Here is a 13,913-nt window from a genome sequence, read left to right as displayed (position 1 = left end):
TGTAAATGTTTTGGAGTGGACCATCTCAAATTCAAAATGCCACTTTTTGAGTCTGAAATAAGCCATTTTGACATGTCAGGGTGTGTTTTGAGCATAAAACACTGCTTTGAGCTGGAGACCTTTCCAAAATGACAGAACGAGCAGTCTGAAACACTTTGCACGCTCCTAAACAGCAAGCTCTTCCCTGTGGCTCAGGTGTTCCAGGAAACAGGCTCTGCAGCACCAGGCTGTGTTTCGTGCAGAGTTGCCATTTTAATTCTTCTTCAAGGTCTCTGAGGAAGGATCGGCACAGCCATGCTGCGGCGCATCTGCAGACCTGCTTCTGGGCCCAGCAGGGAGACGGTGGTGGAGGGCAGAAGAGGTGGGCAGAGCTGCAGCTGATGGCACTGCCAGAAGAGAAACAGGATGCGTGCAGTACACAGTGGCAATATCAAAATGAAAAGCGAGGAGATTAAATATATCTGCAAACGAAAGAATCAAAAGGATAACCAAATCCCATTTCCTGTGCTATTTCACCTCTAATGCTACGTTATAGTCCAGCATAATCTGCATAAATGGCAGAAAACTCATTCACAAGACCTCTCTTCTAAGGTCAAAAGGAGTGCAGAAGTTTTCCTTTCTAGTTTAAATTATCTGCAGCTTGCTGCGTGGTTCAGCCACCAACAAAAGATTATGAACCTTAACCGTGGCTAGAAGGAAGATGCCAGCTCAGTAAATTGTGGCAATCTAACAGTCATTCGTTCTGTGTGAAAGAACCGCCCTTCCCCTGCCTGAGCCATGACGTCCATGTGCAAAGAATGTCCCTTGTGTTGTGCCATGACTTCTGACGCAGGTGCCCATGTCATGTCCATAATGTGGCATTATATCACATAATGCCACATGTGGCATAATGCCATGCTGCAGGTGCCACCGTTTGCCCACCAAGGGTGCCCATGGGGCCATACGCTGGACCCTTTTCAGCCCACAGTTCATGGTGATTCCCACAGCCCACAGAAGCTGAAGTCGAGTCTGCATCCTGAGAATTTACTGCATGTAAACAAAAGTTGCCCAAATTATCTAGTTAATTCTCTTTCGTGGCATGCCTCCTCCTGAATCTAAGTGGCACTTTGGAGCAGATGAGCTTGTTCCTTGGTAACTAAATTTCCAATGGGTCTTGTCAGAAAGTTATCTAGTTATGCACAGAATCCCTGCATGGGTCACCTCGGGACTGCTGGGCTGTCAACATGCTCATTTGTGTCTCCCTGCTGCCATTTGGTTGGAGGGCCCGGCACATTTTTCACATTCCCTCCTGGTCTCTCGTTACAGAAAGGAAACACAGCTTTGCACATAGCATCCTTGGCTGGGCAGACCGAGGTGGTGAGGGTGCTGGTTACGAATGGGGCCAACGTCAATGCACAGTCGCAGGTAAAACCATCTTGGCTTGGACTCCGCTCTGCTGACAGGGATGAATTTGGGTGCTGCGTCTTTCTTCCTTTCTTCCCGAAATCCTTTCACATTCTTCACTTCTCTCTAGTAGGTTTTCTGGAGTTAACACTGAAAGCAGCTGGGCAAATCATATTGTGTCAGATTGTGACTATAAACAAACCTTTTCGGTTACTGTTTCCTTCCTCCCTGTTAGAACCACAGAAATCTCCCTAGTTCAGGCTCTGGGGAAATCCACATAAGTATCCAAATGTGGAATCTGTCCTGGACCTGCGGAATTAAACTCCTGCTTCTCTCTGCGGTGAGAATAGGCAAGACTGTTTTGGTGTGACCTAGTGGGGCTGTGTGATGCTTCGGATTTAATCCCCAAAAGATGCTTTGGCATATGCAGGAATGCAAACATGTCACCTTTCTATAACTCTTTAAAGCAGCAGCATCTTTTCCTATGATGACCTGGCAGCCATGCAATGCCAGAAAAAGATTCAGTTGCTTTAAAGAGTTGCAGATAGCAGCAATGTGTGCACCTCCACACCCCCAGAAGTTGGAACTGAATTTGTAGCACCACAGAGCCCATCAGCATGTTGCTGTCACTGCTTCTCTGGATACATTGTGGGCTGGATCAGTTGTCCCCTCAACTCCCATCCTAGCCATAAGGAGCTCTGAAGTTAGGGGATACAAACTGCTGCAAAACATTTTGTCCACCTCTTGAGGACAACCCTTCAGTATCATAGGAATGACATTGTTACACGGCTGGATTGGCAGATGATCTGAGCCGAACAGTAGAAAAATTTCAACCCTCTTCTGGAGTGGGTGGAAGGAAAACATCACCAATTTCTTGTAAATATCCCACAGCAATCCTTTAAAAAGAGCCTATTAGAGTTGCTGCAGTCATACAATGATATTAAATCAAAATAGAGAAGGCTCAAACTAGCCTTCCCAAGTTAGATATGTTCAAACTAGAGTGTCCATCATCTTCAATCTATGGTCATTGACTGAAGGCTGTTTAAAGGTTACATATTTTGAGATATGTACTGATTGATTGATTAAATGCCTTTAAGTCAATGTGGATGCTTAGCGATCACTTAGATAGATTATCTCCAATTTCTTCTGTTCTCAGCCTGGCCTTTAGGGATCTCAAGGCTAAAGGTTTGAGAGTTTAAAGGCTCTGCACTGAAAATAGTATCATATTTGATTAAGTCAAGTGCGTGTTGATTCTTAGTGGCCACGCAGATAGACCTTCTCCTGGATGATCTGTCCTCAACCTGGCCCTTCAAGTCTTCCAAAGGGGGACCCATCACCACTGTAATGAAGTGCAGCCACCTGGCTGTGGTTCATCCTCTTCTTCTTGTTCCTTCCAGCTTTCCCAGCATTACAGACTTGTCAAGAGATCCATCTGCACAATGTGTACAGAATATGATAATATGAGCCTGGTTATTTGTGCCTTGAGTGAGAAGTCTGGATTGATTTATCCTGTGGTCTGTTTGTTTTCTTGACTATCTATGGTATTCTCAAGGTTAGGAGAGCAGCTTTCAATGGATGCATTGCATTTCCCTCCGTGCTGGCCTGCACTGGTGTACCCCTGCTGTGCAGGGGGCCTTATGATGCACTGGGGGCCCTCCTACAGATCTCACCTTGAAATTCCCAGGCTGCTGAGCTTCCTGCCATCCAGTTTTCACATGGTGTCTGGCTTCCACGTCACGATGCCTGGCTCTCTTGCCGGGAGACGACCAGGAGAGTATGTAAAGGCTTTGGGTTCATGAGACAGGATATTCCATAGTTGAATTAGTCGTTGGTCCTGTGTTCGTTTCCCTGGAAGTATCATCCGTTTAACTCATTAAGGTGTATTTTTTGAGCCCTGCCAGGTTAATCTATACTGTGCCTTTGGCCTAAACCCAATGCAGAAGGCACCTCACAAAATAAGTCACCATTAACATTTAGTCAAACTATTTAAATCTCAAAATGAAATTAAAAATAAAGTAACATCCCACAAGATCAGGATAGGTTGCATGGCTGTGATAAAAGCTGTTAGAACAACAGAGAAACCTTGACCAAGTATCAGCTGATCCTGAATCTCACAGACTCTCTCAAATGGTATAGACAAATAAGCCATTAACAAAGAGTTTATTTTCATTGGTTGTGGACGGTGGAACCGTCTCGCTCCCTTTGCCGGCTTACGTTGGCAAAGGACACAATTCTGCCTCATTCGGATTGCCAGCGGGCCTCTGCGTTTGCTGGCTTTTCCCCAGTTTGCAGTTGTATTCCGTTTCATCAGCTGTCACCCAGCTGAGGAGGAAGAGCCCAACACTTCCTGTCTGTCTCATTCGCTGGAGACCAAGGCAGTCCTCAGATTGTTCTTGGGGTTTGACAGCTGTTACCCAGCCATTAAATTGCCCTTGAGCAGACAGAGGCCTCTCCAGGAGAAGACAGTCAAGACCAAGTATCTGCAGCTCAGAAAAAGGGATGTCTCTCACCCTCCCCTTCCTGGGCTAGGAGCCTTTTGGAGCCGCACCGCTTACTTTACTCAAACGTTCCTCCCATTACTCTTTCCAGCTAAGACCCAACAAGGGGCTGTGCTTGGTTGGGGGTTATGGCTTCACTATTCATCCAAGGGGTGGTTTAGAAATAGTCCTCCACTTTTTCAACAGGATTAGGTTGCACCACATTTTGGTGGGAAGCATCGATGCTCAATTGTTTGCTGAACTCAGCAGAAAGTATGAGAGGAACCATTCTTCCCTAAAGCTGGTGCTGAATGCCTATCACTTAGTCTTTCTTCTTCCTTTCTTTTCCAAGGAAGTCAGGGCTGGAGACCCAATTGCTGAGCTGGGCATGGGCTTCCAGACAAGGTGGGGGATGGGGTTGGGGGGAATGACAAAACTTGTGTTGTGACCTCATAGTGCCAACTCTCCTTCTTTTGTACTTGTGTCATGACATCACACATAAGTATGTAAGGGAAGAGTTTGCCTTTGATCTCCTGATGCTTGTTTCATCCTTGGGCATCTTCATGGCTAGCTGTTCAGGCCTCTAGAATCAGAGTTGGCCATCTGCAAGGGTGTGAACAATGCTCACACATCAGACCAGTGTGTAGTCCCTCTTTTTTATGATCGAGTTTGCTCAGAATCTTAATTTTTAAATCATGGACATTGTTGTGTGGACAAACTGCGAACACATAAAGTTCTCTCTCGCTTTTCCATGTAAAAGCAAAGCAATATGCAGCTTCAGCCAGGAGACTCCTTCAGATAGTTGTGTCTGAAAAGGGCCTAAGGTTCCCCTGTTGTTCATCTCTTTTTATATTCCATCAACTAAAAAGGATATTTTTCAGATAGGGGAGCACTGAAAAACAAGTTTCCAAGTTGCAGCCGGCATCGGCTCAATCCTCAGTGTGAACATGGCACTGGCCACCTGGTTCAGAGACCTCAGATCAGCCTTCCACCATCCTGCGCCCTCAAGATGTGTCGGGTTCTGAAAATTTCAGCTTCTCCATGTTTTTTCCCTCTTTTTCCCTAGAATGGCTTCACACCGCTGTACATGGCAGCCCAAGAAAATCACCTGGAAGTGGTTAAGTTTCTTCTTGATAATGGAGCTAGTCAGAGCCTTGCCACAGAGGTAAATGTTCATAGGCAGTATATCATCTTTGCCAAAATATTAAATATATTGGTGGTTGTGTTATATAAGATAAATGAAGGTGATCAGATGTGGGCCAGGGTCAGATTTGCCTGAGGAGTGCTATGCTGAGAGCTGTGCTTCAAGAAAACATAGGCAGGTGGGACCAGCACAATAATTTAATTTAATTTCAGTTTGTTGTGTGGCTTTCATAGTATACAACAGCATCCACCCAACCGTGGCTGATCAAAAAGAATGTAAGCAGGGCAGACCCAGCTGGTGCTCAGGTGGGAGATCACCAGAAAAGCCTGAGCTCTGTAGGGACTTCAGAGCCTGCGAAGTTGGAAAAAATCTACAGCAAAAGGCTCTTAATTGTAAATCCGTCTGCTTTGATACATCTCAGTCAGAGTTGTTTGCGTTGCTGTGCAACGTGTTTTACCACTCCCTAGCTACTGGCCGTAAACAAGTCCTGGTGGACAGCTCTCTCATGCTTCATAGTGCAAATTAGATGCATAGACATCCAAACTGTAGTTCTGATGAATACTTATTTTCCTGGGTCCATGCATTAGCTAAGACATAATATAGTCTCTTTGGGTTTGTTCTGTTGTATTGTATTGCGTGATCCCAATCAAAGGTGGTTTATTAAACAGTCTGTAGTCAAAAGGAACCTAGGCTGTGTTACAGATCAGAGGCTCTCACGTTCCCAGATTTCCCAATGTCCAGATTCTTTGCTGACCAAGAGCCCAGGAACTTGAAGACCTCACACAATGGAGGGCATGCAGTTGGGAAGGGTGCTCTGTGCCATGTTTGTGGCCAACTTTCTATAGCATGTACTACTTTAACTTTTTGTGCAGCTAACATTTGCTGAAGTTGACCCACGTTGGTAACATGATTAGGTTTAATGGGACAGAAAGGAGGAAATGATGATGTCCGTGGAGGTTCATCATATTGACTGAATTCAGTTTGTTTGAATTCAAGTTTACGTTTTGCCCTGTCCTTTGGATATAACTTTTGGAGCCGAGTTCCTCACCTGCTGCTTGTAGACAGGTGGCTCTCCGTCAGGAAATAATGTGTATTGCAGATCCATCAAGAGAGGTTGCAAGAAGTCCGGAGCAGTTCTTAAGTCCGCCTGCAGCGGATGTCCGCTGCAAACTCCATATTACACTCCACTTTCCATCCAGTTTGCTGGCAACCCCCATTACATGACGGACTGGGCCTTCCATTTAATGCCCTGAATCTTGAAGTTCCACTTTTGCTGAAATGAATTATGCATTAAACTGTAGCTTTAGGAAGCACATGCTGTTCATTATCTGATACCGTCTTTTACATTTATGAGAAAGTTATTGGTAATTGTCAAATCCCTTCAACTTTGTATGTCTGCGAAGTAAGCACCATAATACGTTTTACAGGGAAGTATAAAATAATTGCAATGAGAACCACTCACATAGTTCTTTCCAGACAAGTAATTTTCAGATTTTCTCTTTCTTTTATTGAAACATTGACATAACAGATGTTGGAGAAAGATCTGTTAGTATATATTTCAAAATGTAAAATTCTTTGCTGGCACTTCTTTTGGAATCCAGTTGTCATCTGTGACTGATTTTGTAACATCTGCTGGGGGCTGTTCCTTGTTCCTTTGGTAGGACGGCTTCACCCCGTTGGCCGTGGCTCTCCAGCAAGGTCACGACCAGGTGGTTTCCTTGTTGCTTGAAAATGACACAAAGGGGAAAGTACGGCTCCCTGCTCTCCACATCGCTGCGCGCAAGGATGACACCAAGGCAGCTGCGTTGCTGCTGCAGAATGACCACAATGCTGATGTGGAATCCAAGGTTGGTTATGCAACGTTTTTTCTTTGAAGGACAGATTGAATGATGTACACTCATCCTCTGCTGCTCCTTGACAGCAACAGGAGTTCAGATTATGTAAGAAATCTCTGTCATGCTGCTGTGGCTTAATTCAGCACATTTTAAAGTTGACCTGAACGTTGAGCTTGAATCCCAAAACTGAATTTAGCCAACCAATCTTAGTTTGGCTCTACCAGTTATTGCAGTTACAGAAGCAGCAGCACCAGGAGGCTTGTTAAGTTGGCTTCTGCCGCACAACTGTTGGACTTGGTGGGCTTTGAATTATGAGAGTGTGCTATCTTGTCTCAAAATCGATGAAGGAAACATGTAATTAGTGGATAGAAGTCCTTCTATACTTGAAGCAAACAGTATTGTTTGCATTTGAGGTCAAGCAAGGAGCTACTGCAGTCCTGAGTTCAGTTTGTTGACCCCACTGACACATTAGTGCAGGAGAGCCAAAGATTTGTCCTGGGCCTGCATGTGTGCCCCCACAGCCCATGAACCAAGGATTGGGACCAAGCATTGGGTGCCCCTTTTTCAGTTCATCAATTTACAGGGCAAAATATGGGCCTTTAAGTCCTATAGATGCCTAAGAAACCCTCAAAGTGCCTGATGCTCCTTCCCAAAATGGCTCTGGCCAGGCCTGTGTTAGAGTGTGGCCATTGGCATGCCAAGCAAAGCCTGGCCAGCCTCATTGGCACTACTTTCCTGTTGTGTGAGAAATTGACAGAACCCAGAGCCAACAGGTAGGGAGATCTAGAACTGAAGGCTGCCAGGGGAACAGAGGGGGAGCCGGAGAAAGAGAGAAGCGTTTTGATTTTTACCCCGGGGTATTTACTTATTTGTTTAACAATGTTTATAGCCCTCCCCCCACAATTCACACGGCCTCTGGGCGGTAAACATTGTAATTCCTTTTTAATGAGCCTTTGTGTTTCTGCTGTTCAGCCTCGCTTTCCTTCTGTGCTTGTTTGTGATTTTCATCTTCGCATCACCTGGCCTTCACAAAGCTTTCTGCCCCATTATCGCTGTTAGAGGACTAACCGTTCATTTTTCCCCCTTTCCTTTGCTTCCAAATGTGTTAACCTAGATGATGGTGAATAGAACAACCGAGGTATATCTATCTATCTATCTATCTATCTATCTATCTATCTATCTATCTATCTATCTATCTATCTATCATCTATCTATCTATCTATCTATCTATCTATCTAAAATATTCTCTGTGTATCGACTCTGAAATGCTCTGTGCATCATCGCTCTTCTACCCCAGGGACCCGCTGCTTCATTTCTTCCTTCTCTTCTTTGCATTGCCTTCTAGACGGATAGAGAGTGGCTTTCGTCTCAGCCGAGGGTAGCATGTGCTGGAGGGGAACGTAGTGAGGGGCAGGGTTTTCTGCAGCTGAGTCCCGTGCTTAAAAAATACCCAGGTCAGCTTCGGTGGAAGTCACTGTCTCCCCACAAGAGCCAGAAGATGGGGTCCGACCGGGTTTCCCATGCTGGGTTGGTGTTTTATCAGCTCTGTGCAAAGCTGCAGACATCTCTGGCCACTTGTGCACCCGGGTCTGGCTCCTGCATGACTCTCGGTGGTCGGCCCCAACAGAGAGGGACGGATTCTTCCCAGGGACCCAGAAATGTCTGAGGTGGAGGCAGCGAGAGCATGGCTGAAGAGGCTTGTGGATCATTTCGGGAATGGATCCGGTTCCCGCTGAAGTTTCACTCGTGGTGGGAACTGACTGAATTGCTGCATGTTTTAGCACTTGTCAAATGGGGATCTTAAAAAAAAAGGCTTAAGTATCAGAGCAACTCCCTGAACAATTGGACAGGCATTTTCTAATGAGTGGGGGAATTGTAAGATTAATCCAGCTTCATTGCTCACAGTGGGAGACCTTCATCTTGTATAGAAGAAACTTTAAAAACACACACACACACCTCTTATTCATTTCTTTCAAAATGGACTCTGATGTTGTTTCAATTAGCATCTGCTTTGAATTTTTGAATAGCCAGCAATTATTATCAAATTACTTCTTTTTAAACTTCAGCAAGGAAACTTTGAAATATGTAACTAGTGAGGATGATAAAACATTTGTCATAAATAGATATTTCCAAAAAGAAATTGACTTACCAAATTAAATGAAAGATGTCATTTGCCTATTATTATTATTATTATTATTATTATTATTATTATTATTATTTTCTTTTTAAAATAGCCAAATACTTCTTCCTGCTCCTGTTCTCCCAAAATATGAATAGCACTTTTTCTCTTCTGAGCTCCCCCCCGCCCCTGCAACCTCCCTCATTTTCAAACAGGCCATTAGGCAAAACAGGGGTGAACATCAGAATAGAGTGGGCAGCCCATTTTGGGAACATATTCTGCTTCCTAAACTCTTCCCCAGTTTAGGACATGCATTATAGGAACTCCTGGAAGGCATTTGAAAAAAAATAATAATAATTTACCTTTTGCTGTGTCTGTTGTGGTTGTTTTTCTTCGTCTTTCAGAGCGGCTTCACACCTCTCCACATAGCGGCCCACTATGGAAACATCAATGTAGCAACGCTGCTTTTAAACCGCGGGGCGGCTGTGGACTTCACTGCCAGGGTAGGTTGTGATTCTCGGAAAATTCATCTAGATATTCCTTTTAGGGTGGCTGCCTTGACCCAGCACCCCCTAACCCTGTGGACTGCAGTGCCCGTTGCCGCCTTTCAGTAGAAATTGCGTGCAGAGGAGCTTCAGGGCCCTGCTTAGCGCAGAGGCTGGGATGCAGATTTGCTAAGGAGAATGGGTGCCTGCATCCCATAACGCGCAGGAACGTTTCCAGTGAAGGTGGAGAAGAATTTTTCAAATCAGGAGATTCGGTTTCAGATCTTTGTGTAAATTCTTCCTTGATCGCTTCGTGGAGCAAATTAAGGAAAGCAAATGAAGCGAAGAAAGATTCCCTGTAGCCAAGCTCTTGGTGACCGCTGGGCCATGTTCACAGGGTCTTCTTGGCAGCCTTGCAAAAGTAGTATATCATGATACGTGTGGGGGAAGAATTCAACATTTCTTCTGCAGATGTTGATTTCTGGTTTGGGAGTAGAGAACATTCTATCCCTGAAGGAGATGAAAAGAATGGACTGCAATTTCCGTGTTCTTATACAGACCAGCCTATAGTTTTTAGATATTTGATGAGGCCTGCTACACAGACTCATCTGGCATTATAAGAGCAGCATACATATGTTCATTTAATTGTCCATTCTATGGCAGTTTGAAGATTCCAGCATTTTCTAACTCAGCTGGATGGCTGTTCGTAAATCTGAGCAGGCCATAATGTATCCTGTGCGTGCTCCACTTCATGAAGAGCTTAGACCTTTCAGTCATTTCATCCAGCAGGAATTCCTCCCTCTTAGGGATGTCCTGGGACCCGATTGGTCCCGAGACCAGCTTTGTGTCATTAGGAAAGCCCCCCCGCGTGGCTTTTTGGCCCAGAGCAGCCCATTCTGAATATTCCCCTCTGATTTCCTGCCCTTCTCCTGCCTTTTGATCCGGCTGGATGGCTGTCTCATGAGTTGTCCCTTTGAGTCAAGTCAGTCACCTACACTAAGTTCAGGCATGGACTGCAGTGGCTCCACACCCATTTGGGGGGAACGACTGAGCAGCGTCTTCACACAGTAACAAGCACGCAAATTCTTTTCTTGGTTTTACCTTTCTGTTCTTTTTGTCTCTTCAGTCTGCCCGGTTTATATGGCTCAGGAGCAGGTCTCTCCCTTAGCTTTGCTGTGTGAACCCTCTCCCCCTCCTGTGCCTGCCCTGATGGGATTGTCAACTGCAGGAACCCCCCGCCCGCCCCCCCCCCAACTCAGCCACAGATTTTAAGAGAAGGACAGACATGGCAACTGGCTGTCTGGAGATCCAAACAGTATCAGCAACGCTGTGGGGGGCCATCAAAATAAATTAATGATCCTGTGTTGATTACAGATGCTCATTTTTGAGCAAGGGTTGTGTATTTTTCTTTCCCTGTAACTGCAAGGATCCCTCTTTTTGGGTTCACATCGAGGACAACTTCACTGAAGTGAGTCAGCACATGAAGAGCAGTTGGGATGCTTTTGGGAAGAGAGATGTGCCACAGGAGAGAGCCAGTTTCATCCCACTCCTTGAATGGGAGGAGTAGGAAGAAAGGAGTCCAGTCCTGCCCCTTTCCCCCTCCCGCTCCTTGGCCAGAGCAGTCCCTTTGCTAGCAGGAAGGATGGGCCTAAAGGAGGGCCTGCCTTTGCTTACCTGGCAGAGATGCCCTTGAGTTCCGCTTAGCCTTGGGCGACCGCATCGATTAAGGCTTTCTTGGTGGTGGTACAGATGCACTTTGCTGCTGCTGCTGCTGCCTTCCAGGAAGTTTTTTGCAGCTTCCCAAGGTATATTACACGTTTTTAAAATATAGCATGATGCCCTGCATCTCCAAGAGAGCTTTCTGGCTGCGCCCCTATTGCAACAGTGCCAGCCCAGCACTCAGGGCAGGGCCAAGGCCACAGTGGAAATAATAAATGGCCATCCGATACTGGGCCCGTGTTTTGTTTTGTTTACCTTTTTTTAGCACCCCTCAGACCGTGTGTGAAGAGCGGGCGCCGTCCTCCCCGGCAGCTGCAGCTGCCAATTGCCCTTCCTGTGCTGACTGGGCCAGCAGGGGAAGGCGGCTGTCCGCAGGCCTCCGCTGCCCCTGCCCGAATCCCTGCAGAATCGAGCGTCTTCCTCCCTCTCCCCCCCCCCCCCACGTCCCGCAGACAGGGAGGAGGCCGTTCGAAGGAGCGCCTTGAGAGCCGCGGCCCGGGAAGGAGACGCCATCCAGACGAAATATAAATGCCGCTTCATTTCTTTCCCCCGTAGAATGACATCACACCGCTGCACGTGGCATCCAAAAGAGGGAACACCAACATGGTAAAGCTGTTACTTGACAGAGGAGCGAAAATTGATGCCAGAACAAGGGTAAGACGGAGTGCGGTTGCCTTGTTGTTCTCTACTGCCAAACAGCCGTGTGGGTAGGGCTCTTTCAGGCTGAAACAATATGAAAACAAACAAATGAAAAAAACTGAAACCATCCTCCCAAAGCTCTTGCTTAGTCATTCTGTTTACCCAGAGCCGGGTTTGTGTGCCGTTGACCCTTGTTGGCTTGCGTGTGCATTCAGACTCATTCAAAAGCACGAAACCCTCGTTGAAGCCTTCGCCTTCTCCGCACTCACCCCCGGCGACATTGCCCACCAAATGCCCCTTGGAACAGCCCCATCTAACGGGCAGTGCATTCCCCTCAAGCAGGGCAAGCCCCAAGGAGGATGGCTCTTTCAGAAAAGAGGCAGGTGAGCGGGTGGGGAGGGTGCCGCGCACAGCAGGATGCTCCGCGAACCACCGAGGGTGGAGCACAGACGGGGCCTTCTGTGCAGGGTGGGCTTCTTGCCCTGCGGGGCCTCCTGATACAGTGGAGAAATGCGGAAGGAGGAAACCCTCCTCGCTTTCTCCCAGCCCTGCAGCCCCTTGGCTCCTGAGAGTTGCTTCTTTGGGGGATGGGAGGAGCTTCCCGATTTTATTGTAACCCCCCCAGAATCCCTTTTCTGGGAGAGACGGGCGGTGACAGAAATTTGAAGAACAAACAAACAGACGAACGCCTCTGCCCAGACCCAAGGTCTCTTCAGTCTGGGATTCTCTTCTCAGAGAGGCCCACCGGGGGCCAGTGGTAGCTCACAGCAGGACAGAAGCACCACAGCTCCCTTGCTCTTGGTCCTGGAAGGGACATGGCCCTTACGATGGAGGGAATGACAGTCCCGCTGATGCCTGGCGAGAGCCTTTGCTGCATCTTGGGATAGCAAGTTCCGTAGTCGGTGCAGGTCTGCAGGACATCCAGCTCTCCGCTCTGAGCCTTCCGTTATCCATGGCTCCTGCATGATGGGGCAGGTTTCCCTGTATGTGTCCAGTACCCCATGCATGGTTAATACCTCCCTACCACATCCTCCTTTTCTTTGGTAGCAGCATCCTGGCCCTAAGTCAGAATTGCAAATGGCTGTTCCTTTCGCCCTCGTAAGCTCCCCATCCTGAGCCCAAACCCAAATCTCATTTTCCATGAACATACAAAATGCTAGCTGGGTACCTTATTGGCTTCTCCATTTGTGATTCCTTCAGACAAAGCCACATCAGATCTTTGCTCCATAACCTTATGCTTTGAAGCTCACACTTTGGCATTTGAGGCACAACAGGGTCTTAACAATAAATAAGATTGCCATCGCTAGATGTGATCTCAGCAACTAAAGAAATAACACCACTTTTTTCCTGTCTAAAAGATGTACCCCAGCGTATCATGGTGGTTAATGGAGCACGTTGTGCACTCGGGGAACCATCAAAGCTGCTTTGAAAGCACATCCCAAAAATGCTTGGAAAAAGAGTGATTGATGTGGCTTAAATAAGTAAAAGAGGTGAAGTGACAGCTAAATTACATGTTATATAGATCTTGTTTATGGCTCTGAGCTTGCTGGCATTCTGGAATGTCATTTTCTCTTCATTATTACACTGATGGGAAGTTATATTTTCCTGGTGTTTATTTGGCTGGTTTTGAATCTCTTCGACACAGGAGTGGTGTTCGGGTGATCATATCTTGTCTTAATAAATTGGCTTATGGGTATGTCTTTTGCCCACACATTTATCCTCATCTCCCCTCCTTTTGTGAAAGGAACAAGCAAAGCATAAAGTCTCAAATTAGCTGGAGTTGCTTTGATTTGTCCAAAGCAGCTGAGGAGATTACTTTCTCCAGGTGGATTCTGCCCTTCTAGTGAGATCCAGTATCCTAGGGAATATCACCATCAGGACCTCCGGGTACAAGCTGTCGTGGCCCCCCATTTTAAGAACAGCATACCCCATGAGATAAGGTCACACCATTCCAGAAAACGACTTTTGGGAATGGGTGGTGTACAAGCAAAAATTGGAATGGAATGGAATGGAATGGTTAAGACCCGGCTTTTCTGGAGGGCATTTGGGATGGATGAGTTGCAAGTGGTTTGGGGTAGAAGTCGTACCGGTTGATGTGTTTACTGTGATTGT

The 13,913-nt window shown here is 46.5% G+C and overlaps 1 protein-coding gene across 1 annotated transcript in view; it reads left to right on the top strand.

The window, feature by feature from the left end:
• ANK3 (ankyrin 3) overlaps positions 1-13,913 on the top strand; it is a 182,533-nt gene that overhangs the window by 57,209 nt on the left and 111,411 nt on the right. Inside the window, exons 4-8 of the mRNA XM_063307756.1 lie at positions 1,306-1,404; positions 4,927-5,025; positions 6,666-6,851; positions 9,363-9,461; positions 11,718-11,816. Coding sequence (XP_063163826.1) covers positions 1,306-1,404; positions 4,927-5,025; positions 6,666-6,851; positions 9,363-9,461; positions 11,718-11,816 — 582 coding nt within the window. The remainder of the gene's footprint in view (positions 1-1,305; positions 1,405-4,926; positions 5,026-6,665; positions 6,852-9,362; positions 9,462-11,717; positions 11,817-13,913) is intronic.

This window comes from Candoia aspera, chromosome 6 (genome assembly GCF_035149785.1).
Source record: "Candoia aspera isolate rCanAsp1 chromosome 6, rCanAsp1.hap2, whole genome shotgun sequence".
Lineage (NCBI taxonomy): Eukaryota > Metazoa > Chordata > Lepidosauria > Squamata > Boidae > Candoia > Candoia aspera.
The sequence above is the reverse complement of the archived record's forward strand: the minus strand, read 5'-3'. Positions and strand labels throughout refer to the sequence as shown.